This window comes from Tigriopus californicus, chromosome 8, assembly GCF_007210705.1.
Source record: "Tigriopus californicus strain San Diego chromosome 8, Tcal_SD_v2.1, whole genome shotgun sequence".
NCBI classification, from domain to species: domain Eukaryota; kingdom Metazoa; phylum Arthropoda; class Copepoda; order Harpacticoida; family Harpacticidae; genus Tigriopus; species Tigriopus californicus.
The window spans coordinates 6,760,426-6,787,575 of record NC_081447.1 but is presented as its reverse complement, the minus strand read 5'-3'; the positions used below and the strand labels follow the sequence as shown (position 1 = coordinate 6,787,575).

Genomic DNA, 27,150 nt, shown 5'->3' with positions numbered 1-27,150 from the left:
TAAGCGTGGAACTGACTTTGAAACTGCGTCCAAACAATCATGAGCAGGCATTTTGAAAATATGTTTAAAAAAAAAAACGAATGAAGAAGAATAAGACAAGACAAATGTTCGTTATGGGTACAACATGATTAATAACCGAGTACTGTTTTAACCAATTTTTAATGCAACCTAATGTATTTGTACTAGACTTTGAGACAGAGTATCGTTGAAGTACCATACTACAATGAGGTTGAAAATGAAACTTCAATCCCTCTTCCGCCGCTAAATCTCAATAAGTACTCTCTTGTTTATCAAAGTGACCTGGAACCTGATCAAGTCAAGTTCCATTGGACGGATTCCAAAGAGGGGGGGAGATACTATAAAGTAGAAATGAGAATCGAGACTAGATTGGGGTCCTTGTTGCCTTTGAAGCTTCAAGGGAATACCAGCAATGACCCCACTAGCACTACTCCCTTTTCTCATTGGTACTATTTGAGTGAACTTTCTTGACCTTGGAAACGGTCTCTTTCTGTTCCCTTGTCAGACTCTAGGTTTCACGTTTCACCCACCGAAATGTGAGGAAGAAGAAAATGGAACGGATGAGTAGGGAACGAAAAAAAGGGAATGGGAAGTGCAAAAGCAGCTCCCAAAACCCAATGGCGAATGCAAATGTAATGAAGCACCAGAGTTCCCCATTCTACGTATCCCGTTGCCGCTTCAACCAGTTACTTTTCCGCTCTATTTGAACATATGAACCATAAAATATTGAGATGTTTTCTGGATTTCCCTCTTTTTCCCGTTCAAAATGGCAGGATTGAAATGCAGTGCAAGCAAACACTGTTGCAGGTCATGTAATGCCAAAGTATGGAGCACGAATTGATAATCAGGAAATGCACTGAAAACTGTTTAATTATACTTTGGGGAGATTGGCGGTTTTTTTTGTTCCGAAAGTACACTTCCAATCAGAAATACTCGATGCTTGCTAATCTGGTTATTCGCAATCGCTCTGAAACCCCTTTGCAAGGTGTTTCTTTGTTTTTATATTTATCGATGAGAAATGAAACTTTTAACATATGCAAACTGAACTCTATGTGTATGGAATACTTCTCCCAAAAATCAGGAATAAATTTATTCAGAGAACTGGTCGCATCTTTAAGGTTTTTCCGTGGGCGGTAGTGCCATCTATTGCTTGAAATTTTGAACTCCAAATACAGCATGCAGTTCCCGAAAAGAAATCATTTCGTGTGTGTGTGAGCAGTACAGGTGCCATCCATTAGCAACCCTAGTCAAAACGTCTCAACTATCAGTAATTGTGTTTTTTCTTGTGCCATTAATAGTTTTTTATGGGCGGAGGGTTCAAAGAGCATCCCTCCATGTATGTATCAATTGATTCTACAATTGGCATCAATAATTCATGCCAAAGTGGATTGCACTCCTTGGACCAAAGGATTGTCGACTAATTGGGCTGATGCTTTCAAAAAGTATGTAATAGTCTTTTAGATTACTGATCCTCACCACTCCTTTGTATAGACTAGCCTTGAAGGTAAAAAAAAAACCTCTCTAATGGCTTCGTACAAATATGCCATAAAACGTAAAATCTATTTATCTGCCATGCCTAATGATAACGAATTACGTATAAGTTTGACTATATGCTAAGGGTTCCTGGCTTTGATATGCAACACCTAGTCAAGTATGATCGAGCATTCAAAGCCTTCATTCAAAGCAAGATTTCTCACTATTTTGACTATCATTGGCGGCAGAGGAAAACGTTTCCAAGGATGGTTCACTTTCCCTGCTTAACTCAGATCAAAGAAAAATTGCAATTTCGGCAAAAACAAGACTGCCTCAAGGCAAAAAATCTTAAGCTCTGGTTTGAGTCAGATTGATGTCACAGTATAGCCCAACACAGAATATATGTATTGTTCAACTGTACTCACTCGGAAAGAAAAGAATATATCGAATTGTTGTGTGAGCCAATGCATACGTGTTTAAAAGAGATCAAACCGAAACTTCATTAGAGTTTGTTCCGACCAATTGTGCCGAGAAGGTCGGATAAGGCCATCCCAACACAGAATACATGTATTGTTCAACTGTACTCACTCGGAAAGAAAAGAATATATCGAATTGTTGTGTGAGCCAATGCATACGTGTTTAAAAGAGATCAAACCGAAACTTCATTAGAGTTTGTTCCGACCAATTGTGCCGAGAAGGTCGGATAAGGCCATCCCAAATCGGCCATTTCCACGCGTCAGAGGAGTTCCATTCTTTTCCCGTGTCAGAGTCGTTTATGTGTGGCAGAGCCTTGCCCTAATGCGGAACAATGAAACGACCAACCGATTGCGGAAATATCTCACTTCCGACGGAGCAAACGAGCTTTTAAGTCGACGAAAGTTTTGAATCCTTTTTACAAGGATCATTTGATTCGAGGGATCTTTAAATTGAACCCATGTTCAAATGCAAAAAGATGTTTTTGCGATTTTTGCGTCAATAAGAGTTCAATGGGGAGAGTTTGGGGCTAATTTGATTTGTTGATATATCAAAGGACAAAAGTCTAATAGGAGAGATAGGATATTGGATATACTGTAGCAACGGTCATTCATGTTTATTGTTCAGTATCCGTTATCACTTACCACCATTGTCAGTATTGTAGAGGGTTGTTCAGATGTTATTTATTTATCTACCTGATTACGGAGGAATCACCTTAAGCAACCCTTTTATGTTCGGCAACGTAAGGTTTTCTATCCAAAAAGAAATCGATTATGTATATACGATCGTAATCATGAGATGCAGGCTGATGATAGGACAGAAAGTAAAGTAAGGTGAAATAGCAAAGAGAAAGAAGAACGTCTGATATTCAATTCTTCTTGTCAACATGCCAAAAGAGAATATGAACGACAGAGTTAATTTCATCTTGCTTGAAGACTCCATGTTCTTGATGTTTTTGAGAGAAGCCATTGTTGCATACACTGCAATGCAAACGATAACTGGCTTTCAACCAGATACCCATTTAGTTTTATGAAACGTTTTGATACATTCTAGATTACACTGAATATCTATTTATTCAACTGCCTTCGCTTTTTGCGTGTAGTTTATGAATTTGAGACTTTGACAAAGTTACTATTGCCAAGGTACTTCTGACCAGTTTGTCTTTTCTTGCTATCAAGTTTGAAAAGAAGAGCATGAAAAAGGACTTGTCAAGCTTATCTACAAATAAGAGGGAATGAAATTTAAACATATTTATGGGTTTAACAATTTCAAATTATTGGAATCCAATTTTGAAAAAACTTCATGCAGGGAGAAACCCAGCCATTCAAGAGTCACGCTTCTCTTGTGATAACCGGTTTTTATGGCATAGCTTTGACTTACCCAGGCAAAAAGACTTGATTCAATGAGAAAATGGATCCACGAAAAACTCGCTGTATTCCGTTCAATATGAAGTCAGAACATCATTTCGAGCCACGCGCGAGAGTCAATAGATAAAGTTCCTGTCGGTGGCCTTTGCGTCAATGAGAGTCAAAATCATACCCGTGAAAACACTTTTTCATAAAAATATGTGTTTCATGTTTCTTAAACATCTGATTCACTCGTATTGGACGTACTTTTCATGCCAAGTTGTTAGCGTATGAGTTGCATTTTAACTTTTTTATATGTCACCCGTGGCAACCGGATTTTGCTATGGTTAAAAGTTGGCGAAAATTTTATTGAGCAATAACAACTTAGCAATTAGTCCATTGAAACCGCCGCGTGTTGCGTGAGGCCTTCGTGCATGCCTTCCCACTGATTGACCTTGAGTAAAACTGCCCTTGAACGTGTCCCAGGGCCTCCCTCCTCTATACCATTGGCCAACCTTTCTTAGCATAAATCGCCAGAAAAGGAAGAGAGATCTCAGCTGTGTGAAAGAGGCTTGCTTTCTCTCGTTTCCTAAACTTTAGATAGAGCCCCTTCCTCTGACTAATAATAATACTGTCTACAGGCCTGCTTTTGTTCGCTTTCTCTCCCAAGCTAACCCAAACAGTTCCAAAGACCTGCCTGCTAGTCGAATAACATGGACGGCGTCGGTATTAAATGCTAGAAGCGTTCCAAATACCAATAAGCACCCTCGGTTTTCGAGGAGCCTCCAAGGCCGAGAACGTCGGCGGTGATGGCGGCGGTGGTGCTAGTGCTGCTGCTGTTAGCGAGCTTGTCCGTTCGGTACGGTGACGTTGAAGAATAAATGCCTGCGCCAAGGCCAACTCGTTGGACCGGAGCTTTGGCCTTGTCACTAAGGAAAAAAAGAACGCGAAGAGGAAGCGCACCGCTGTATTTTCTTTCCGTTTGACGACGAAGGCGAGGCTGGGTTCAGTTGAGAAGATGACCACCAATGGCGCGCGCAATTTCAAATCAGTTAGCTCAACGACCCTGACTCGTCCTTCCTTGGCCTTTATCTAAGGCCATTACCAGGGGAGCGAGGAAGACATGGCGGATGTGGAACACGCTCTAGAAAGTGTTGTTGGTCTGTAGACGGCTTATCTCACTGGTAAGGCACTAAAGCAGGAGAGCCTGTTCGCTAGTATAGTACCTTGAGGAGCTGGCAGGCAAAGTTTTCGAGAAAAGCCTGGTGTTGAACGCTGAGAGGAGAGGAGGGCATCCTTGTGGACCAAAGCCGAGTGGCCTTCTTAGGTGGACAGACTTGTGGGAGTGTTCCTGCTAAAGTTTGCTTGCGCAACGTTTCCATAGTGTTCTGGTGTACCGCGAGCATCCTCTGGAGCTGGTCCTACCCATTTGAGTGCGAAGAGCATCAAGACTCAGATTTACCGTCGTCGACGGATTCAGACCCAGCTTTGGTAGGCGTGCAGTACGTGCAATTCGCTCAACCTTCTCGCTTTCCAAACAAGGCCGGAAAGAAGAAGAAGAAAAGAGCGAACAAGACGAACATCATTGCCTTGCTGGATGGGGTAGGACAGAGGGAAGACGGCGGGAGCGTTCCACTAGGCCATGATCGAGATCGCTTTCGGTTTCTTACCCTTCTTCCCTTTCAGTTTAGTCTCTTAGGACTGCAGAGCCCATCATCCTTCAGGTTGTAAACAGTCTGTGACTAAAGGTAACAGTATCATGGTAACGGTGATTGCCATTATCTGACCTGAAAGCCAAGTCCGCTCTTACGTTTGCATCGTTGGGTGAAAGACACAAGTTCGAAAGCCTTAGGGCTTCAGCCTTCAGTTGTGTTACTCCATTAGGTTATCAGCAAGTCTGAAAGGCTTCTCAGTTTTCGTTCGAGGAATGTGGTTCTATTAATTTCACCTTTGCGCTTGTGAGTGTTCAACGCCAGTGCATTCGAGTGACAATGGATAACAATAGCAAGGCCGAATCAGGGACTTCAAGTCCGGGATCTCGGTTCAAGGTCGATACGGCACCCTCCGACACCCTAAGTCCAGTTAGCAATCGCGTGGTGTCGCCTTCATCGGCCTCTTTCCCTCCTCCGGCCCCTTCTTCGCCACCTGCCACTCTTCCCTTAGGAAATGGAGGCTCATCTTCACCGCCCTTACCTTCCCCTCCAAGTGAGCAGACCAATAGGGATAAGACGGTGATCGATGTCCTTTCCCCAGGCTCAAGGGATGGCGAATTGAGTGTGCCAATAATTGAACTTCCAGATGGTAAGCTTGCGGTACCGCCTCTTCGTTTTTTTTTTCAGGTATTAGAATATTCGATATGATGTCACGAAATCCATCAATGCCAGAACTCTGGATGGGAAGAATTCCTATTGGTTGGGTTATGCTGAGAGGCTAGATGTAGAACCCAAAACTAATCTGAACTCGAGCCGAAGGCAGCTTCTGATTGTAGTCATCTCGAGCATACCCTTTCATTTGCTTGTCGACTAATTTGTATCTTCTCTGTGGTATTATTATTGTTGCGTAACAAAAGATAGACCAATTAGATTCTTCTTGGCTTATCAAGGCTAGCATGTTGGCCTTCTTCTCGGGCTGGTGATCCATTATTCATGGACTTCAAGCTGGCACCTCAAGGAGAAACGGCCTTTTTGTGGATAGATCCAGTAACCCTTCCTCATGGTAAACTTCAGTGGAAATAGACGGTGTATTGCTTCATACACAACCCAAAAACCAGAGACGTTGAATATTTCATCAAGTAGCGTTCCTATTGATTTACTTGTAGACTCGTAAATATGGCTCATTTCTAACCCAATATTAGTGTAGGTAGAATAGCTCAAGGGCAATTTCCGAGCCTGGCAATTTACAAGTTGCCTCTAGATCTAGGTTTGATCTCGAAATGAGGAAAGCCATTTTATTATGATTTTTGAAACGGTTAATCCCTTTTTAGTCCCATAAAGCTTCATGGAAGCTTACGCCTCTCTCTCGGTTGCCAAAAATAAAATATGTCGCTAACTTTTAGATTCACCCCTGAAGCTACAAAGCTCTCAATCACGTCTTTAGGGCGAATCTACGCTAGATCCTTTCTATGGACCTATTCTGAATAGCTTATTTTTTGACTTGTGAAAACCTTGTTCAAACTCTATCCATCATGTCATTTGCTCCTTGGGGAGATAGGAAGGCGAACTTGCCAGCGCTATAGAATTGAGCTTTCATTCTCGATCGGTGGCAAATGTCTGTAGAATCATTAATGTCCATTTCGTCAATAGAAAGAGGCGGGTATGGGCAGCACCTCAGGTACTGATGGAAAGAAAGTTGAAAAGCCCAATGCATTTCTTGCGAGCGGATCATCATCATCATTATGTATTGGGGATTGCAGGCCGTGGGAATTCTTTCAAAGGAACTTCCCCAAGGACGGACAGTCAAGCAGTTGTTTGAGGTAATGAAACTGTCTCTCGTGCGACCGGTTTCAAAACCATATTGCCAATAACATTTGCATCTTTTCAACCGGCCTTTACGTTGGCGAATCATCTGCAACAAAAGTCATGAACAGACCTAGGCGACTCATGTCCTTCATCGGTCGATCACCTAGCTAACTCAAATTGATGACCTGTCTAAAATTTCACATTCAGTTCATCTCTCATGGTCGTGCTTGTCGGCACGGCCTTTGCTCTCTTTGTGCTTCAAGGCTGTCGTTCTAACTTTCTTGCTTGCCAAGTGTTTCGTCCTCTGGCTTTGCCTTATGTTTTCTCCAATGAGGATCAGCACTTACTGTAAAGGTCGCCATGTTGATCGAGTCTTCTGAAAGCACGAGTAAGGAAGGAGGTTGGGGACAGAGATGTACGGTATCTCAGTTTCGGCATGCAACTTATCGTCTTAGATTGTCAGCTGTCTTATCGGGTGAAGACATATTTTGCCAGGAAACTCTTCTACATATTGTTCTTAATTGTCCCTAGTATGTCGTACGATTAAGCTAACAGAGAACGTTCTTCACAAACCATTCAGGGCAATCTTCTAGACTTTTTTGGAACCCTTCACGCTTGCTCAATAAAGATGTAACAGTTTTGAAAGAAAGAAAGAAAGAACCTTGGGGAGTAGTCACTTAAATTTATTTGCCTCTTTCCCTTTTCTTCTCCTGTCGGAAGGGTCACTCTGTCTCTGACCTGTTATTGATTTAAAACTAAGTTTACGTATTTGCACTTGCTTCCCGCTTGTTTGAGTATTGTTTGATTGGATTGGCTTTCTAATGAGCTTTGGGAAGACTAAGCCAAGCTAGTTAGATTTTGCTTGACGGAGCAATAGCCAGAGGTAATTTGCATTTTAAAAAGAGTACTTCAAATTTGTCATAATTTATGAAATTTGATCTCTGGAATCCCCTTCTTACTTGAGGTCCATCTCAAGTTTGATGTTCGCAACTTGCCAAATATGTAGAAACTGAAACACAGACTTGGCTGGCCATCTGTGTGACTCTTCTAGTGTTGAGAGTCAAAAAGAAAGAAGCGAAGACGAAGGGTGTCGATCGGGTTGAGAGGTTGTTCTCAGTGCCAATGTGGTCTGGTGCTCTAAGGCTTCTAATGTTCACGGTCAGTTATGAATGGTTGATATCAGCAGCGAGGGAGGTCCATTTGACGTCTCTCACAACAGCCATGATTCTTCGTCCTCTCAAAAGGAGCTTCGCAACCCAACCAACCACCTCAACTTATGTTGTACGAACTAAAAGCTTAGTTGAGTACCATGCTCCATGGGTTTGCCTGGCCAAGGTCTTTAAACCTACTCGGGTAGAACGAGCTCCTACCGAAAAGTCTGTGTCTTCTGAAAAGATGTGTGATCAGCAGAAAGATTGGGACCAGAAACAGACGAAGACTAGTAGAACGAGAAGAAGGAGGAGGAGAGGAGCAAGAAAACTTTCCACCCAGTTACAATGCTGCCAGCTAGGATTGAGAATCAAAGTCCGACCCAACGGTTCAAGGGCTTAGAAGTTAAGGAACTGCCTCTTAGCACGGCACCCACATCTAATCTTTCTTGGTGGTGGAACCGATATGCGGAATATTTAAAAAAACTCCCAATTGATTGAGGAGAAAATCGGCCCTGCTTTTTGGTTGGCCTTGGCTGCCTCACCAAAGTGGATTCACTTCCGTGGTGGCGGCTTAAATTGTACTTCACTCTTGCATGGCAATGGCCATTGTCTGGCTAATGAGGGGCCTTGTTAAGTTCGAGTGTGAGATCATTAGGCCACTCTTTTGGAAGTCTTTTGAGTCAGGCTCAAAATAGCCAGTAGTCAAGGCACTGTCAGTCGAGTAAGCTCCAATCGTTCTTGGACCAGTTGAAAGGTTTGTTTCTAAAAAGATAATGGTGCAATGTCCATAATATGGCAGCGTAAACGGTATTTCATTAGCTCAGGCTCTCATTTCCCGCATCGCGTTATCACGCAGTAATAGCGCATTGTAAAAGATTACACCTCCACTACAGTACGGTAGACCGTACATTTTCATATACTACAATCTACGAAGAACGGAAAAGTTTCAGCCAACTTCTCTCGACTCCATGGCGATCTTGGCCTTCACCTTTAAGGCTGTCAGTAATTCCAGAGAGGTATGGAATCCTCCTCCTGCCTCCAAGTTATAACATCAACCTCGAAGTTTGTGGTCTCAGTAGCTAGTTTAGGAACAACTCAAGGGCGTTTCAAGAGATTTTTATTGCGGCCTTGACAGACAGCCATAGACAATACCCCGCACAATACTGCCTCGGTTCCAAAGTTGGAAGGGAAGTCAGGCGTCCCCCCCCCCTTATTTTACCAACGACAAACTTTGTCCTGGGTCTTGCTCTTACAATCTTGATTCGGTCCGGACCGTTTTGAAAGCCAGTTGATTTTGTCCATTCATTCATACAACGTCAGCCAGTCAGCCAACTCAAAATCTGTCGAATAGAGGCACAGTTGTGTGCCCGATGAGGTGTTTTTCACGGAGCTATACTTCATTCAATCCTTGTTGAAGGTGAAAAAGGAAAAAAATCTCTTCGAGCGCGAGTCTTAATCTAATTTCAACTTTGAGATCTAGCACATCTGAAAACTTTTGGGAAAGGTCGGGAGGCCAATTGGCCTAATCCTACCCGTGCACTTGATTGGAAACTTCATTCCCGCTAAAAAAAAGTGGCACTCTCGTGATGGTGTAAGTCGGAAGTAGGGTGGTAAACTTTTTATGAATGAATAAAAACATGGCTTGATAATCTATCCTTGTTCCATTTGTAAGCTTTATTTGTACATGTACTTGATGGATGGCCATAAAATACACTTGACGGAGGTTGACATAACCTCTCTCTCTCGGTTGGGCGCACTGAGCACTTGATGGTTTTGAGCCCAAGGATGGATGAAGTAAACAAATAGGATGTCCATTGTCCATTCAAAATCATCGAGTCGAAGCTTGGGCGCTGTTCTTCTGTGCATGACTCTTCATAATAAATCAAAGAGCTTCCCGGGGTTCGAAGGCCCCCCCTTGGATTGCTTTCATTTACTTTCATTTTCTTCGCTCTTGGGGCTATCTCAATGTTCGTTCAGTCAGCCGAGTGGTACGTCCATTTAGTGAAGAACCAAGAATGGAGTTATTCATGAGATTGTGTGATCGAAATTTAGAGAAAAAAAATAATGCCTTTAATAACTGTCTCATTAATTTCAAAAATCAAAAGAGCCGCAAAGTGGACAGAAACTTGCTACTTGACAAAATTATGGTTACTATAGTTTTGAGGTTCTATCGCATTGTGATAGATCCAAGTACATTTTGCCATAAACGTTCGGTTTTCTTTGGCTTTGACGTAAGACCTGTATAATAAAAGAGCGAGAAGTAAACACTTAATATAATCAAAAGTTTATGATTCCTTCTGAGAACGACATTTGAAACTTTTAATGATCATTATTTACGTTTGGAATTATGATTAGCTTATAAATCGTTTTTTGAAGGGCATTATAGAATAGTTCACTTTCATTTGTCTTCGCAGTCCTCATTTTTTGAAGGCAATCGTTACTTGGCCTAAATTTTACGACTAGAGTGTGTGTAAAAAGAATTCACTTCTTTTTGAATGATATTGATTCGTCGTGATCTTTGGTAGCTTAGCGTCCTCAAAAAGATTGGTGTCTGTTTGGCCTTGATCCAAGCGGAGATGTAGCCAAATGTCCTCAATCCACGGAGACTTGGGAGGGCTTAAACAGGTTGAGTGGTTTGGTTGGGAGCAAAATGAAAAGACTGGCTCATTCTAAGCGCCATGGACGGCTTGAGGATTAGCTTTGTCTGTCTGTTAAGAAAAGTTGGGCCAATGCGTGATTCAAGAGCATCATGAGAACTATTTCGTCCATTCGTTCTTTCGTGTTCGATTGTTGTGGCTTCGATTTGGCGAGCATGGTATGGTTTAGCCTTTCAAGGACACCACGTCGTTCAGCTTGCTAGGGAACCTTTTGCTCTGAGGCCAGCTCATTAAAAATTCATGAAATGAGCTGGGATCGTCCAAAAAGGTTTACCTGCTTCCGTCTCGGCCAAAGCTAATTTCAGTTGTCTGTCAGGCATCAAAGGATGCTTTGAACTAACCGCTATCCAAGCCCAAGCCCAAAGAACTGTCCTTTTCGAGGTCGAAACCTTGTGTTTGCCAGAGCTATCGGTCTCGGTAGAATTGGAACGATATGGTTCAAGTGACCCCCGAAATTGGCTCTCCCGATCATCGCATCCCTGGCCAACCTTTTCCTCTTGATCAGACCCCAAGGATTTCGGAAAGTGTCCCCCCTGTTTTCAAAACGGCCAACTCCTTGATTTTCGTCGAAAATAAGACTGAAAAGGAAAAGGTTTTTGTTCCCAGCATTGAGGAAGAATCTGATGTGGTGTCGACCTCCAATGAAAGCTCGGAGGAATCACAGCCTCCAGAAGGTAACGGTGATGACTTTGCGCACGGAATCTTTACACATTGGCTTTATCTTCTTTAGATGATCAATTAAGAGCCCAAATTGAAAGAGACGCCAAACAAGCTTTCACTCAAAAGTGTGTAAAATGTCAAGCACACTTTTCCCCCTTACTAATAGCACATTCCTTCGTGACGTGTGCAGTAGATTGTCGTTCAACCTGTTTCGCGGCCTTTGGTGGGAGATACGAACAACAATGACGAGATTTCACTAGCTCCGGCCTCAAGATCAACACCGTTTAGCCTGAAATGATGTTTGAGACCATGTCTTCATTTGAGGGGAGATTTTGAGAGCTCGTTGTCGTGTTGTCCCTTAGCAATATTATGAGGACGGTAACGGATATCATGACGAAGGTACAAGAATGAAGTTTGAACGCTCAAGGAGGCGAGATGATGAGCCAAGATTACGATGTGTCTGGCCTGCTCTGGCCTGCCTTGGAAATATTTTGAGTCTTTTTAAACTTGAGCAAAAGCCAACACCCATACTGGTGTTCGTCATCAACTTTCTTCCACGCTTGTTGCTGTCAGTGGCATGGGTGCCGCTTGATTCATGACCGCGATGCAATGCAGGACAAGATATTTCATGGCTGCTCTCCAACTTTGATTACACAAGGTGTGATCTTCGCCCGTTTTATGTCAGCTCGATTTAATATTGCTATGTACATGTTTATTAAATAATTTGATCATGGTTGCTGCTCCTCTTCCCTCTTTATTCTCGCTAGTTAACACAGCTTCCTTTGATTTCTTTCAGGCGATGTTCAAGATGAAGACAACCTCATTCGAACTCAAAGTGGATCCACCAACCTCTATTTATACCACGTAAGACTCATCTTATTCTCACGCGTTCAGAGTAAAACAAGAGGGAGGAGATGAGGTGGGAGGGGGAGAAAGAAATGAGAAAGTCTCATTTATTTACTAACTAGAACAGCTTCCAGTAAGTCGGGATGGTTTGAGCAAGTGCTAGCTTCAAATAACTTTTAAGGAAGCTAATTAGTGCGGGTCCCTAAAACCTGCCAGAAAAGTCTGAAAAACTTTGACGAGACCAGGTTAGCCCAGGCACTGGAATGCTACCGAAATTAAGTGTGACTTTGTCCTTCCGAACAATTCCAAAATTGCGAAACATTCAATTTTTGAAGGCATTGAATGATCACGTTGTTTCGATGTTTACCCAATGGCGTGGAGTTGTTTCAAATGGATGCGCAAAGTTGAGCTTCCTTGGGCAAGTTGTAGAACTTTTAAAGGACCAGGTGCAACGTTTGAAACTGCCGATGAGAGAACTTCTCCTGCGCTTTTTACTGCTCTCGTTCTTCATTTTGCCATTCAAAGAAGCTTTGAAGTTTGCCTGAAATGACTTTTCTTCTTCCCAAAGGAACCCTTCCTTTATTCGAAGGAAACAGGCAAACTGCGGGAAAAAGCGTTGATCTAATGACAAAGATCCGTGATAGCCTTTAAGAAAAGGCGACGCAGATGACCGTGCTTTATGATCTGGGGAAAAGGAGAGAGCTTCTTTGGAGACACTCACAATAAGATCCTTTAGCGAACAGAAAAACTATTCTGGTCTGGAGGACTGGAATGTTCTGGCCTTTTTCAGTATATACCTATATTGATTGTACTTGACCTTGGCCGTTTCCGTCATTGGTGGCAAACCTGCTTGAAGCCCAATCTATTCAATGATTGTTCAAGCAATGTCCTTTTAATTGGATAGATCGATATTAATGCATGAAACAGTTACAATGGATAGCAGGTTAGGAGCAAAATTGGAGTTGAATTATTAACGAAGACGAATAAATTTGCCACCGCCTGACTGAGGGACTGCGACAAAACACATACTACTCCCACAATCGAGGGTTTAATAGAGCAGAACGATTCGGCCGATTCAGACTTTGAGTGGTTTTGTGACTAGCAGTTTCTTTTAGCAAATTATGCTTCATGTTTTTCTCATAACTGGCCTGTGTTTGCTCAGAGTTTATTGGATGATATTTTTGACGAAATAGGACGCAACAAGATTAATAGAAGGGCAACTACCCTCGTTTCTTGACTTTGATAAGACTGACCTTTCAAAGCATATGATCAATTTTGCCTTTTTTTCCTCTCACTAAATGCCGAATAAATTAATGTTTTAGTGGGTGTACTTTGGTCTTTGAGTCGTTTCTCCTCCTGATTCACCCAGGGTTGCCCTTGGTCTTATACATCGTTGTTCGCCTGGGGGAAATCGATGTTGTTGTTTTCCTTCATGGAAGCCGTTTCTATCGAGTCATAATGTAGGTTCTTGAAGGACATATGTTTTGTCTCACCTCGAACATCGGGAAATACCCTGGGCTTGTTTTAGATATCGCTATCCAAATATTGATTAAGGCTTGCTTCAACAGGAAGTTACAATGAGGGTGGTTAAATACGGTACATGCCACGAATGTCATGGCCTTAGATGGACTAAATGCTTATTCTATAGCAATTAAGCAAAGGCATTTGACATGACTCAGCTTGACACGAGAGGTTCTAAAGTAAGTTACTCTAGCATTGTAAAGAAAACGTCCGTGGGATAAAAATTGCGTGACGTGTAAGTCCCTGTACGATATGTAATGCCTTGCCCAGATGTACCGAGGGGATGGACCCAGCACCACTTGGGGTGACCGCAAATCACGACACGCATATCAATCAATAGCATTACCAATCCCTTGTACTCGAGCACCATGGTCGGGCGTCCATGTACTTCATGGATCACAAGCTCATTCTAGCACCGCTCATCATGTCGTGGTTGAATATTGCTAGGTGATCGAAAAGGTCTTCTGTAATTTCCGTCCAATCTGGACCATTTCTCGATCGATCCTTTGTCTTTCAGGATGACATATCAGAACGCCCACAAATGGCCTCGGTCATCGGAGCCCTGGCCAATTACTCAGCCACCATCCAGGTTGGGCCGAGTGACCCGGATGCGAAACCCGTGGAAAAAGCCAATTTGGGCACACTCACGGGTGTCTTTCTACCATGTATTCAGAACATTTTTGGTGTGATCCTCTTCATTCGTATGACATGGATCGTGGGTACTGCCGGAGCAGTTGGGGGTTTCTTTGTCGTCTTCCTTGGATGTTGCGTGGTAAGATTCAATTGAAGGACATGCCATGTTCACGGTTTGCTGGGAGGAGATGGGTCATTTGTTTCATTGCTCTCTTCATCAGACGATGCTCACCGCCATCTCAATGGCTGCCATCGCTACCAATGGTGTTGTGCCTGGAGGAGGCTCATATTTTATGATATCCCGAGCCTTGGGACCGGAGTTCGGTGGAGCTGTAGGCATCTTGTTCTATTTGGCGACATCAGTGGCTGGTGCCATGTACATCATTGGTGCCATTGAAATTGCCATGGTAAGTTACAGTTCACATGCTTTTTTTGCCACCATACTAAATGTGCTGTCTATGTGTTATGAACTGGACTGAGGTGTAAAATATGTCATCAAATTCTAGCGCAAATGGTTGACAGAACAGAGACCAATTTTTCATAGCGAAAGAGTGAATGTTCTTTAGTGCAATCTTTCCCTTAACCCAATATTCACTCCTTCGCTTCAAAGATTTGGGCTCTGTTTCTGGTTGAATTCAATCTGTTATTCAAGCACTTACTAGACCCACTTGTCTTGTGTAAGAATGTTTGATATTTCGTCAGATGATACCTCTGACAGCGATTGACATTTGCTTCGACATCAAACTTTTCCTCCAGAGCTTCTTCTCTGTTCCAAAGATATATTCCAAGTCTTGTATGTTCGTTGGCGAAACTTTCCATTGCCTTATCTTCATGAATGGAATGTCATTTCGCACAATAGAATCAACCCTATCAGCTCAAGCTTCAGATTTACTCAAGCAGCAGGCTCCGAAAAGGCTCTATTATTGGATTTCAAAACCCTCAACTTATTATTGAAACCAAATATGGCTATCAAATTCGTAAATTGGAATTGAACTTCTCTTGCAGACATACCTCGTTGGACCCGCCATGTCTCTGTTTGGGCCGGATATATCGGATGATTTCATCAAGTTCAACAACTACCGAGTCTACGGGACCATTTTGCTCCTGCTTATGGGCTGTGTTGTGTTCGTTGGCGTCAGTTTTGTCAACAAATTGGCTACTGTGGCTTTGGGTTGCGTTCTCTTCACCATCTTCTCCATCTACGTTGGATTGGCTGTTAACTATGGAGGCAACGACTTGGCAAAGTAGGAAATCGTTGCTACTTTTTCTCAGTTGACACAAATGTCATTTTTTCAAATTTCAGCTCTTAAGGCACCGAGTAACAACGGACTGCTCCATTATTATAAATTTGTTATGGCCTTCTATTCCAGCGTCTGCACAATTGGGACTCGATTGGTGCGCAAAGTGGATTCTTGCAATAAGACATTTGACGGGGAGTTGTTCAAAATGTTTTGTGAGGTCAATAGCACATTGGGCGCGATCAATGACACTTCCTCATTGACCATAGACGATTACATCTGCGATGAATACTTTACAAAGAACGAAGCAAAACCTCTCCAAGGCATAAGAGGACTGCAATCGGGCGTTTTCTCCCAAAACGTCGACACTAAATTCCACGATGGCGGTGATGCCCTCTCATCCGATGGTGTAAATGAACCCGAATACAACCTGGGCGGATTGCCAAGAATGGGATATGTTACCACCGATGTCTACACCACCTTTACCATCCTCGTGGGCATTTTCTTTCCATCTTGCACTGGTGGGTTGGCTTATGATTATTCATTATCATTTGTATAGTTACGAACCCATTTTTTAAGCATCATTTGCTTGTAATTTTTACATTCATTCACTTGTTTAGGGATCATGGCTGGGTCGAATCGTTCTGGAGATTTGGCAGACCCTCAAAAGTCCATTCCCATTGGAACTATCATGGCCATTTTAACCACATCCACCGTCTACTTATCCAGTGTTCTTCTCTTCGCCGGAACCGTCGAACCATTGCTCCTGAGAGATAAGTACGTTCAAGTCTTTTCCTAGTCTTGCCAAATGCAAAATGTCTTAGGTCAAAAAATGAGTTCTTAAATAATAGCGTAAAAAAAGATGGCTTCTACTCAGTTATCTTGAACTCCCGGCCTTGAAAAGAGCTCGAGAGAAAACTATTGATTTGCTAGATTGCTCAGATGTCGTTGATGTACTTTTCGTTAGCAAACAAACAGCCTTGACAGTAGACCAAAAAAGAGGGGAAAGCAACTTTGATCGTTGGTACCACAGTTGTTTTGGATGTCTGAAAGCATGTCCAAATAAGCGGTGGCCCAAAGCTTTTGAAAGCACGCAACAGCACAGCATCACGTCCGAGAAAAACCATAAAAGAGGTTCCAACAAAGAGATAAGGGGAAATCAGGTTAAGAACAATCCGTCGTCGTTCTGCCATGAAAAAGAGGGACTGGGATTTGTAATTGTGCTTAGCGTTGGAGCGTCCGTCCAATCAGGAAATGCTCAATCAACAACGGCTCGGGTTATATAGAAGACAAGCTCTCTGTTTCATAGGAGCCCTCAAGACTGTTAACGATGTTATGCTTATGAATGGTCTAATTGTTTAACTGTTCTGTGATATGGGTCTTGTACGATGGGACATTCCTCGCTCATGGTCTTCTGACGATAGGATATATGCCTTGTGAACTAATTGTTGTCTCAAACAATGAACTCGGTATTCACCAGGAACATGCTTTATTTTGCCTTCCAAGTCTTGCCTGGGTATGTAAAGCGTTAAGCTGTCCTTGTCTTCTCGTCAAAGGGAAGAACTCCGATTTGGACCCACATGAATATTTTTCCCAAGGACAGGACACCTCATGCAGTAAAATTACAGGCAATTGCTTGCTCCAAACGACTTGCCAAGAAATGCGAACATTTTTCTTTTTTGTTCCAAGTCTGTCTCTACTCGTATCTTTCTTGCTCAGAAATGTCAAGTTGTCCATTTCATAATTTACATTTCGACTTTCCTCAGCCCTCTCTCTATTGAAGTTATGACGTAGACACCGGCTTGGCAAGTGAGCAGAATGAACTGTAGATCCGAGGACACTTCAAACGGGGGTCACTTAAGCATTTTCCTTTGTTACCATAAACAGCTGAGTTGAATACAACTCATGGTTTTGGATTCAATGAGAGCTTAGAAACAGTTAACCACGATATTGAGAGAGGAAGACTAGGGCTTTCGTTACCAATTTGATCTTCTCCTCTAGAAGTCAAAAAGATATATAATCAAAAACTAAGCAGTTATTGCTTGTCTTGGTCCGAGTTACGATTTTTTGAAACAATGAAGCTTGCTTTAAACCAGGCCAATTATTGTTCAAACTTTGTGTGGCATTTTCTTCTTAGTCTTGCGTATAATGTTTCACTCCTAATGTAAATATATACTTGTTCCGTTGTGTAGAAGCTGTGTGACATATCCCTACGAGGGTATTCTTTCAGTTGGGGAAGATCTCAAAGTTATTACTGATGTGAGGGATTATTGGATTGATTTTTACATTACATACTAGCTTTGAATGTCTCCTAATGACAGAAAGCCACCTGATGACAGAAAGTCCCCAAAGTCAGTGACTCAATGTTTCAAATGATTTCAGGTTCGGCGAGAGTATTGGTGGAAGTTTGGTGGTGGGTAATATCGCTTGGCCTCATCCCAAAGTGGTTGAAGTGGGATCCCTCCTCTCTACTATTGGTGCTGGACTTCAATCCCTAACCGGAGCTCCCCGTCTTCTTCAAGCCATCGCACAAGATGGAATCATCCCGTTTTTGGCGCCATTCCAGACTCTTACTGCCGGTGGAGAGCCTATTCGCGCTCTTGGGATGACAATTACCATTTGCGAAATTGCTGTGCTAATAGGTGTGTACTTTTTCAGCGGACACATGGGTCGTTTCGTAAGGCTATGAGTGTTCTCAGGCTTTTTCTTTGGCTTTGAGATGAAGATATATTTTGGTCCCCGGTCACTTAAAAAGTTTGGTAATGAAATCTTCTCTTTCCCAAGTTTATAGGGTGGCCAGAAATAACGACAATGTCACCTTTACCATTGAAAAACGAATGGATGAAATATTCAAATCAAAAATTTCCGCCTTAAAATTTGTACCTTGGCCATCTGTTCCGTTTTTTGCAACCAAATTACACTCATTTTCGATTATCAAAGAGACAGGAACGAATGCGAGGGAAAAGTATAGCAACCTTGGCCTGTTGTCCTCGCGTGTCAACTGCGATCGAGTTCGTCGTAGTTTGCAAGTTGCGGTGGTCGCAAATGAAAGAAGGCCTTATTAAGTGATACGTTCAGAAGGTTCTCCTTTGTTTTTTCCAATTTCTTGTTTTAGTATGGAATTGCCATCCCTGTATGTCATTTAGTATGGAGGACAGAAGTCCCTCTCAATTATGCTTTGACATTCTTGAAGACAATGTAGTGCTGAGGCAACTTGGAAATAACCTTGACAGTACTGACGCTAGATGAGATGTTTTCTGGTGTTAGGCCCATGTTCATGAAAGAGTTGTTCCAGGTGTATCATTATTAACCTTTAATCCTATTCTAGGTAACGTGGATGAAATTGCCCCCTTGCTTTCCATGTTCTTCCTCATGTGCTACGGTTTTGTCAACTTGGCGTGCGCTCTTCAAACGCTCTTGAGAACTCCGAATTGGCGTCCACGGTTCAAATATTACCATTGGTAAGTTATGCACTCTGCCTTTCTTCTTGTTTGAATTCGGCCACCACCAACACCACCGTAAATCAGAGAGGACTTAAACATTTTCTCTGACTACTGGGAGTTCCTTTTACGGAGTCATTCTGAATCGCCATGGTCCTAGAGGGCGTTGTTTTTCAGCGAGCGCATGCACCCATCCACCCACCTAACCCTCACGCATACACATTGTGGACCATGAACCAGTGGTTAAAGAGGGTAGGAAGAAAGACGATCCTTCGGAGAGAGTACTCCTGGTCCTTTGGGTGCTTTGAGTGTCAAGTAAAGGCCTCGAGCTCCCAAAAGTGGTTGTCGGCTCAACCGAGGGTGGGTGGGTGTGAAGGGCTGAGAGCAGGAGAAGGCGAGACGAAGTGTAGGGAATGAAAGTAAGAAGGGAACGAGGAAGAAGAGCTTTAAGAAGCTGGTAGCAGAGAGCAAGGACGCACAAGAATCGAGGGACGAAAGGACGGAAGGAAAAGTTGCTGTTTCGCTGGTGGATCGTTTTGCTGACTCTGAATGGACCGAGCTTGAAACGGCCTTGAAAGTACATTCCAATGTGAAATTACCGCTCCTCTGCCAGGAGATAGTCAACTTATTGCATTTGGAGCCCTAGTTGGGCGGGGATTTGTTGCCCAAATCCAGTAGAAATGCAACTTTCCGAGGCTTTCATTCTCACCTAATGTGCATTGTTGCTCATGCTCCCCTTACTTTCAAGAGGGGATGGACAAAAGGCGCCGACGAAAAAGTGAGAGTCACTCAAGTTTTGAATTAACTTGTTCAAAGCATTAATTAGGCAAAAGAAGTTCCGCATCAAACCTAACGAAATTGTCGTCCTAACTGATTTTTGACTCGTCTTCCATTGTTGAGATCCTTCCAAGTCAACAACTTCCCGTCTTTGAAACTCAACGCCTTAAGGGCGACCCAAAGTGGAAGTGACCCAAGAGATCTTGGAAAAGTTTCGATTTGGAATATCACCTCCTCCCTTATGCCCACGGGTCAAGCGAAATTATGCAATTTTGTGGAGCCCTGTGGTCTCCATTTTTTAGCGAGTTCTCAGACTGGAACTGATGAGAAAGTGTGTTAGAGCTGTCGTCTCTCGAGCGCTTTCGAATTCAGCTTGACGCGCAATCAATCTTGCAGTAGAACCCAACCTGGTAGTTCCCAACCTTTCACAGGCTTTTGTGGCCCCTGGCTGTCTCTGGCTATGAAATGTCTTGAGTCCTTGAAAGTTCTGAAGGACATCTTTGGCAAGAAAGCTGATCATGTGGAAGTACGGAGACTTGAAAAGAGGGCACCTCGAGTGCTTGCTGTCGTCAAGAAGATTCCTCGATCTTCCACTCGTTGTCTGCTTTGTTCGTCCCGTTTTATTTCCTCGTCATACATGACGAGCTCTAGCACCACACAGGAACGCAGCATCCTCTTCTCCTTGAGAAAACCTCATTCCACACATGAACCCTCGTGCATCTAATACATTGAGCTCAATTTGGGCTGTTGGTACGTACAGGGTTGGGCCGAAAAAGTGCTGCTCCTTTGCCAGATGATTGTTCCATAAAAATCAACACCGTTGCGCCTGAGTTCCGAACTGGAAGTGTATTTTTGAGAAAAGTATCAGCTCGCCTGTTGTAGAACTTTTTCTCTGTCGTATTTCAGCCCAACCCTGTATATCTCCTCTTTTGAGCAACGCACCAATGCGTAGCATGTACGTACGTCGGTAACAGCTTCGTTGGGGGTTCGTTGTTGACGTCTTCTCACGAGTTGGAGAATTGGTAGTAGGGCTCCTCAGTCGGGTCCTCACACTCTAGGACACTAGGCATTGTAGTCGGTCGGTCGGTCTGGGATTAATTATGTTTCCTTGTCGGCTTTTCTACGCCCGAACAAACTACTTCCGAAATGGGAACTCGGGCCCAGAATTAAGAAATCCTAACAAGAAACCTTTTAGGCATTGGATCTTTGCTTTTAAAGAAGAAAGAGGGAAGAAGATTTCGGGTATTTCGGACAACGTGAACTTCAGTGGCTAGAAAGAGCTACACACAGTATGTAGTACTTGGAACAAAGAAATGCTCTTACACATTTTTTGCACTAGGCCTAACTACTTAAGTAGTGTAATTGACCAGAAGAACACGGCTTTGCATGATCTTGATGTTGTCTGAAATGGAGGTAGATTGTAATCTCTCAATCCTCTTACGCTCTAAAGAATTGATATGCATAATGATCCTTCTTATGGGGAACATTGCCATGGCATGTTGGTGACACAGGCTATGGTTGTTTGCCATTGGCCAGACTTGATTCACCGGCCAGAAAAAAAATGTTTGAGGCTATGTTACAAATCGAGTTGTACCTACCAACGCTCTGAACTTTTTGTTCCCTGCTTTTTAATGGATTGTGCCATGGAATGATTTGAGGTTGGAGGCATTTTCATGTCGTCCGTGACATTTCGACAATATCAAGATTGGAACTAGAAAATACCGGCTACAACTCCAGAATATCTGAGTGGTCGATGTCCCACCGTCATTGAGATTACACGGCAAAATAAGCCAATAACGTTTGCTGGTGAGGTTGAATGCCATCCACCGCATGCAAAAGAAGCTACCAAATTCACGAGTTGCCTCTAATGTTTATCTTACTTTTTCAGGTCTCTTTCACTCTTGGGAGTATGCATGTGCTTGGCAGTGATGTTCATGAGCAGTTGGTACTACGCATTGGTAGCAATTGGAATTGCTGGAGTCATCTACAAGTACATCGAGTATCGAGGGTAAGTCTCATCCGGCTTTGATCTGGCACGCAAATACTTGAAAAGGCACAGCTCAGAAAGAATTGGGAGAAGACAGGGCATTTTAGGATTTTCGTTCGCTCTGAACATGGTTTACCATTGACATTCCCCCAAGGCGAACTGATGGGAGGGGCAAGATTAATGCGATCCAGAGGTCCATACCTCGTAAAGCCATGATAGCTTCCATTCACAAAGTACAAAAACAATCTCATAAAATCGTAGTTTCCCCGGAGGGACAATCTCCATCTAGGAATATTGCTCTCCTGAACCGCGAACCTGCCTACTCTTTTAGAGCAATATTATTCACATCCACATTTGCTTTCTAGCCGGCAAGAGGCAAAACGGGCATTTTTTAACTTCATGCTGAATTTACATAATCAATGACCTTTATGTGTCTCTGGTCCCAAAAAGGCTTCCCAGCAGTTGGAGGGAAGAAGTTAATTTTATGCGCCAAAGAGGCTGTTAAGTTATTTAACATTCTTGCAATAGATTAGCATTTTTCTTTCGGCAAGACCGTTTTGACTCTAAAATTTCTCGTAAGTATAATATTTGCAGTGACCTTGTTTCAACTTTTGTCTCTTCCCTGTAGAGCTGAAAAGGAATGGGGCGATGGTCTTCGTGGTCTGGCCTTATCGGCTGCTCGCTTCTCACTGCTTCGTTTGGAAGAGGGCCCACCCCATACGAAGAATTGGCGACCTCAGATCGTTATTTTGGCTAAACTCGACCACAAGCTGCATGTAAAGTACAAGCGAATGTTTTCGCTGGCATCCCAACTCAAGGCTGGAAAAGGTAAGGCCCAAAAGGGGAGAAAACTTTAGCCATTGAGCAGGAAACAGTTCATTTGAAGCCGAGGTGATGTGGTAGAGAAGAGCACACCGAATGAACAGACGAGGAAGCAAGCTAAGACAAGACATGGGAAGGTACACGACCCAAAAGGAAGAAAAAAGGAAAAATGGAGGGCCTAGACGGGAAATTTTTGGCACGAAATTGGAGAAGGAACCAGGCGGCAAGGTGGTGTCCTCGGATCGAGTCGAGAACTACTTTTGGCAAACCTTTCCAGAGATTTTGGTCTGAGATGTTGCCTCGATATCCGTTGCTGGCCCTCCAAATGGTCGTGTTCCAAAAGACTTGCCAAGCCAGACCACTTAGGGCGCATAGTACAACTACTCACATTTCTTTCGTATCCAATTGAGACGAAGGAGATCAAGAGGACAAAGCCAACGAAGATTAACTCGTTAGCTAGTAGCCATCTTATACGTTCTTACACTGTTACTTTCAGGTCTCTGTATCGGTGTCACCGTGGTGGAAGGAAACTACGGCAAGATGTATGGAGAGGGCCAAGCCGCCAAAGTGAGCATCCAACAAACGATCAAGGATGAAGCTGTCAAGGGGTTCGCCGAGGTCGTCGTATCCAAGCATACCACCGAGGGAATCTGTCATCTGTAAGTACCTGCTGAATCCCGAGCCGATAGCAAACATTGGAGATAGATTGTGCTTACATAATCTCGGGTTGCACAACCTTAAGAAGCGGCGATGGTTATTCATTACGAACTATCTGTATTCATTCGAAATGATCTTTCATCGCCATTGACAGCCTGCATTGTGCCGATGAGCTTGATCTGGCCCGAACCCCTAGAACAAAGGTCCTGATAATGGAAAGCAGATAAAGAAAGGAAGAGAGGTGGGTTGAAGGAAGGCCACGATGAGTGTTGATCCTGTCCAAAACATTAGTGGTGGTGTCTTTCTGAGTGAGTGAGTTGGAGAATGATAATGTGATTGCTTCGATTCCAGCGGGTTCTGAGAACTCACAAAGAGAACAAAATGATCGTCAGCAGCAGTAACAACAACATCAACAACATGTGAAAAGCTCCATCCCCATCGGCTTCCAACAACCACGACTTGCCTCTTGGGAAATGCAATTGTTTAGCAGTTCGGAGAAACTTGGATGTCTTTTAAGATGTCGAGTGGGCTTTCCCAATCTGGGCTCTCTTTCTCTAGCTTGGCTCGCTTTGGCTCGTCTAAGCCATTCCAGCTTGAAAGCAAAATATTCCATCGTAGCTCGAAAACGAGGCGGCGGCCTTGCGACGACAGTTCATCTTAAAGGCCAAAGCGAGATTTGTTGGAAGGATCGAACATAAACGTGAAAAGAGTGGCCCCGTCGAGTTCCGCCTATACATAAGTTAGACTTTGAATTTTTAAACCCAATCGGGCCACGTCTGTTCCCAGTGCACGCAATTGGTTCGTTGGCTTTTCAGCAAGTTTGTATGTAGTGAACCCAAGGAAATGGAAAACAAAATAACATGAAATATTGCTGGAATCGACTTTTGTATGTACTTTTGATTCCAACGATGAAGGCTAGTGATATTGGAGTTCGCCTGATTCCATTACCTAAGCTGACATGGCTTTAGTAGGATTATACTTCTTAAAGACACCTTTCGTGGATTTTCCAATTAAAGGGAGGAAGTAAATTCAGATTTTTTTCTTCAAGGCATCGTGTCTTAGTAGGATTAATATTATCATTTCTCGCCAAGGAGTTTGGTGGCCATAGATCCTCGAGTTCAGCGGATCAAGGTCCTATAGGTTACGACTGATTTAGGCCAGGAAGAAGAAGTGACGGGATTTGTTCCGCAATCCAATTGTAATCCGACCTTGCTTCCCCTCCTTGGCCCATCCTGCTACAAAGGACAATGAGAACGAAAGAGAGGGAAAAGAGAAACGCAGAGAGTCTCCCTTTTTTTTTTCGTCGGCTCCACGTTCCTTTTCGATGGTTTCAAAAAGGAGGTTACTTGTTGAAATGAAGTGGAGGTGCTTGTTTCGGTCGAGTGGATTTCCCATTGTAAAAGCTCGCTGCTTCGAGCCAGTTTGTTGTGATCATGTGTAAGGCGCATGCTTTCATAGACATTCCAAGATATGTCCTGGCAAAGGGAAAATGTTTCTACCGCAAGGCCACCCACCCACCACACTGTGGTTGGGTTCTGTTCCCATTGATTAGGAGAGCATCCCTTCATACTGGTTCTTGGCAAGTAAAACTAGTTTGAGTGGAACAAGCGCTCCACGTAGACCACCCAGCCGTCCTCAAGAGATGGAACTCATGTAGTCGTGGACTTGGTAGTTGGTTCGTGGTAGAAAATGGAAGCGGCGGGTTGGAGGCCGTCGTGGAACAATTGTCTAACCAAAAGATCACTTCTTCCTCGTGCTGTCCGTCTTCTTTACGTACTTTGTGCTCATGCCCTTCTTCCTCCCTCTTCCCTTTATTTCTCAAGATCACGGTCTTCTCCTTCTTATTTGCTGCGTCGTGCTTCCCATTCTGATCTTGAACGGAAGAAATAGGAACCAGACAAAAGAAATGATGCTCTTTAGATCCACTTTATTGTTATGGAAGATTCTCCTCATACGTAGGTCTCCTCTTACTCCGCCCATTGTGGACTTCATAGCATTGAGATCCTTTTTTCCATCAGGGTTTTCCTGACACACTTGGATGAGAAGACTTGTGCCAGTCAGTTGAGAGAGATCAAGCCAGGTTTTGAAATGAGATCGAGAGGAAAGTTCCAATCTCAAGACGAGCATCGTCCTCGTGTATCTCCTATTCTTAGAGAGAGAGAGAGAGAGAGGGTGTCAAGTTAGGGCACCACTCTGTCACAAAAGAAAAAGGAACTTGAGAATAAATAATTCACTTCCATCCATTCATCTACTTGCAGGATCCAAACGTCGGGCTTGGGTGGCATGAAACCCAATACCATTATTCTGGGTTGGCCCAACTCTTGGCGTAAACGTAACGAGGATTCCTGGCGAGTGTTTGTGGACACAATTCGAAATGCAGCCTCGGCCAAGATGGCTCTCCTGGTGCCTAAGGGGATTCAACGTTTCCCTGACTCAGGTGACAAGGTCAAAGGCAACATCGACATCTGGTGGATTGTACATGACGGTGGACTTCTCATGCTCCTGCCTTTCTTGTTAAAACAACATCGTACTTGGAAGAATTGCAAGCTCAGGATCTTCTCCATCGCCCAACCCCAGGACAACTCCATTCAGATGAAGAAAGATCTCAAGACTTTCCTCTATCACTTGAGGTGAGCTGAACCATGGATCTGCGTTCAATTCCTAGTGTAGCACACTTTCCGCCCTACTACCAAACGATGCAATTGAAAAAAAGCTCATAGAGCCGTAAAGGTTCTCGTTCTCACTCGCTTGGCGGGGATTATCGGCTACTCTTAAGGCTAGACATTTATTGACGACTCGCATTTCTCTTAGTGTACCTCTGATTCAATATTTGTTTCTCTTGCCAAGCAATGTCCCCGCAAGCACAAGAAACACTCAAATTATAGAGCAGGAAACGTTTTCCTCCCACCTTACACGTTCTGAAAGTGGCGAGAGAAATGGGGCCACTCGATTTTGCGAAGCACCACTGGGCCAGCAACTCTTTTTCTCATCTCAAGACCTGCTGGCTTTAGGGCCCTTTGCTTCCTTGTTGAGACCCTATTTGGGCTCCACTAATTACCCCGGGATCCTCTCTTTTTGCACAAGAGACTAAACTGGAACCGTATAGGGACACAACATACTGTGAGAGGAATTGAAAACTGAAGAATACCAGGCTTAAAAGGTTCCAATTAGCGTCATCGTAGGATTGACGTCTGTTTTGGACAGGCTGGACTTTGTTGGTCTTCCCTAGTGTCTAATTCTCTCAACGTCCCTCTCAATTGTTTTGAAGGATAGGTTAATTAATTGAATGACCTTTTTTTTCGTTGAAAACAGGATCTGCGTCATTCCGGGTGAAACTGGCGAGTGTTCGAAATTTGATTGAATGAAAGTGTTTTCCCTCGTTAATCCAATTATAAGCGTTTTCAATTGCCTTCCCCTTTCCAAGAAGCTTTGTTCAGTCACCTGTTGTTTGTAAGGGGTACGAGATATGTGTTGGTATTGGTGGAAGAAGACTAATTCCCCAAATGGTGCCCCGACCATCAATCCCAGCCAACCATTGGATGAAGCTCGATGGTTGCAAACACCACGTTTACTCGTTCACTCGTTCATTCGTTCACTTTTACACTCATATCAACTTGATGAGAATGGATTATTTCAGAATCGAGGCGGATGTGGAAGTGGTGGAAATGGCCGACTCGGATATCTCGGATTACACCTACGAGAGAACGCTGCTCATGGAACAAAGGAACGAAATGCTCAAAGAAATGCGAGTGTCCGAGAAGCGGCGAGGAAAAATGGTAAGCAATTTGTTTTTCACTCTCCAGCGAACTCGACGGAGATTACTCTTCTCGTAAAGAAGGCCGTTTGTCCTTTTTGTCAGTTCGTCAGTCAGTGTATTGCCTCACTACCAACAACCACTTCTGAGCGGCACTTCACTACCATTTCCCTCCCTTTTTCCTATTGCATTACAACGACAAACTTGCTTCTATTCTACTCTGCATAGTGTAATCCTC

The 27,150-nt window shown here is 43.4% G+C and overlaps 1 protein-coding gene across 1 annotated transcript in view; it reads left to right on the top strand.

The window, feature by feature from the left end:
• The window catches only part of LOC131885499 (solute carrier family 12 member 4-like), a gene marked incomplete in the record, with an annotated part of 37,855 nt that overhangs the window by 4,342 nt on the left and 6,363 nt on the right, over positions 1–27,150 (top strand). Inside the window, 13 exon segments of the mRNA XM_059233564.1 lie at positions 12,034–12,101; positions 14,122–14,376; positions 14,459–14,644; positions 15,243–15,481; positions 15,608–15,996; positions 16,096–16,252; positions 17,858–18,117; positions 18,804–18,936; positions 21,581–21,700; positions 22,308–22,507; positions 22,998–23,160; positions 25,417–25,788; positions 26,796–26,934. Coding sequence (XP_059089547.1) covers positions 12,034–12,101; positions 14,122–14,376; positions 14,459–14,644; positions 15,243–15,481; positions 15,608–15,996; positions 16,096–16,252; positions 17,858–18,117; positions 18,804–18,936; positions 21,581–21,700; positions 22,308–22,507; positions 22,998–23,160; positions 25,417–25,788; positions 26,796–26,934 — 2,681 coding nt within the window.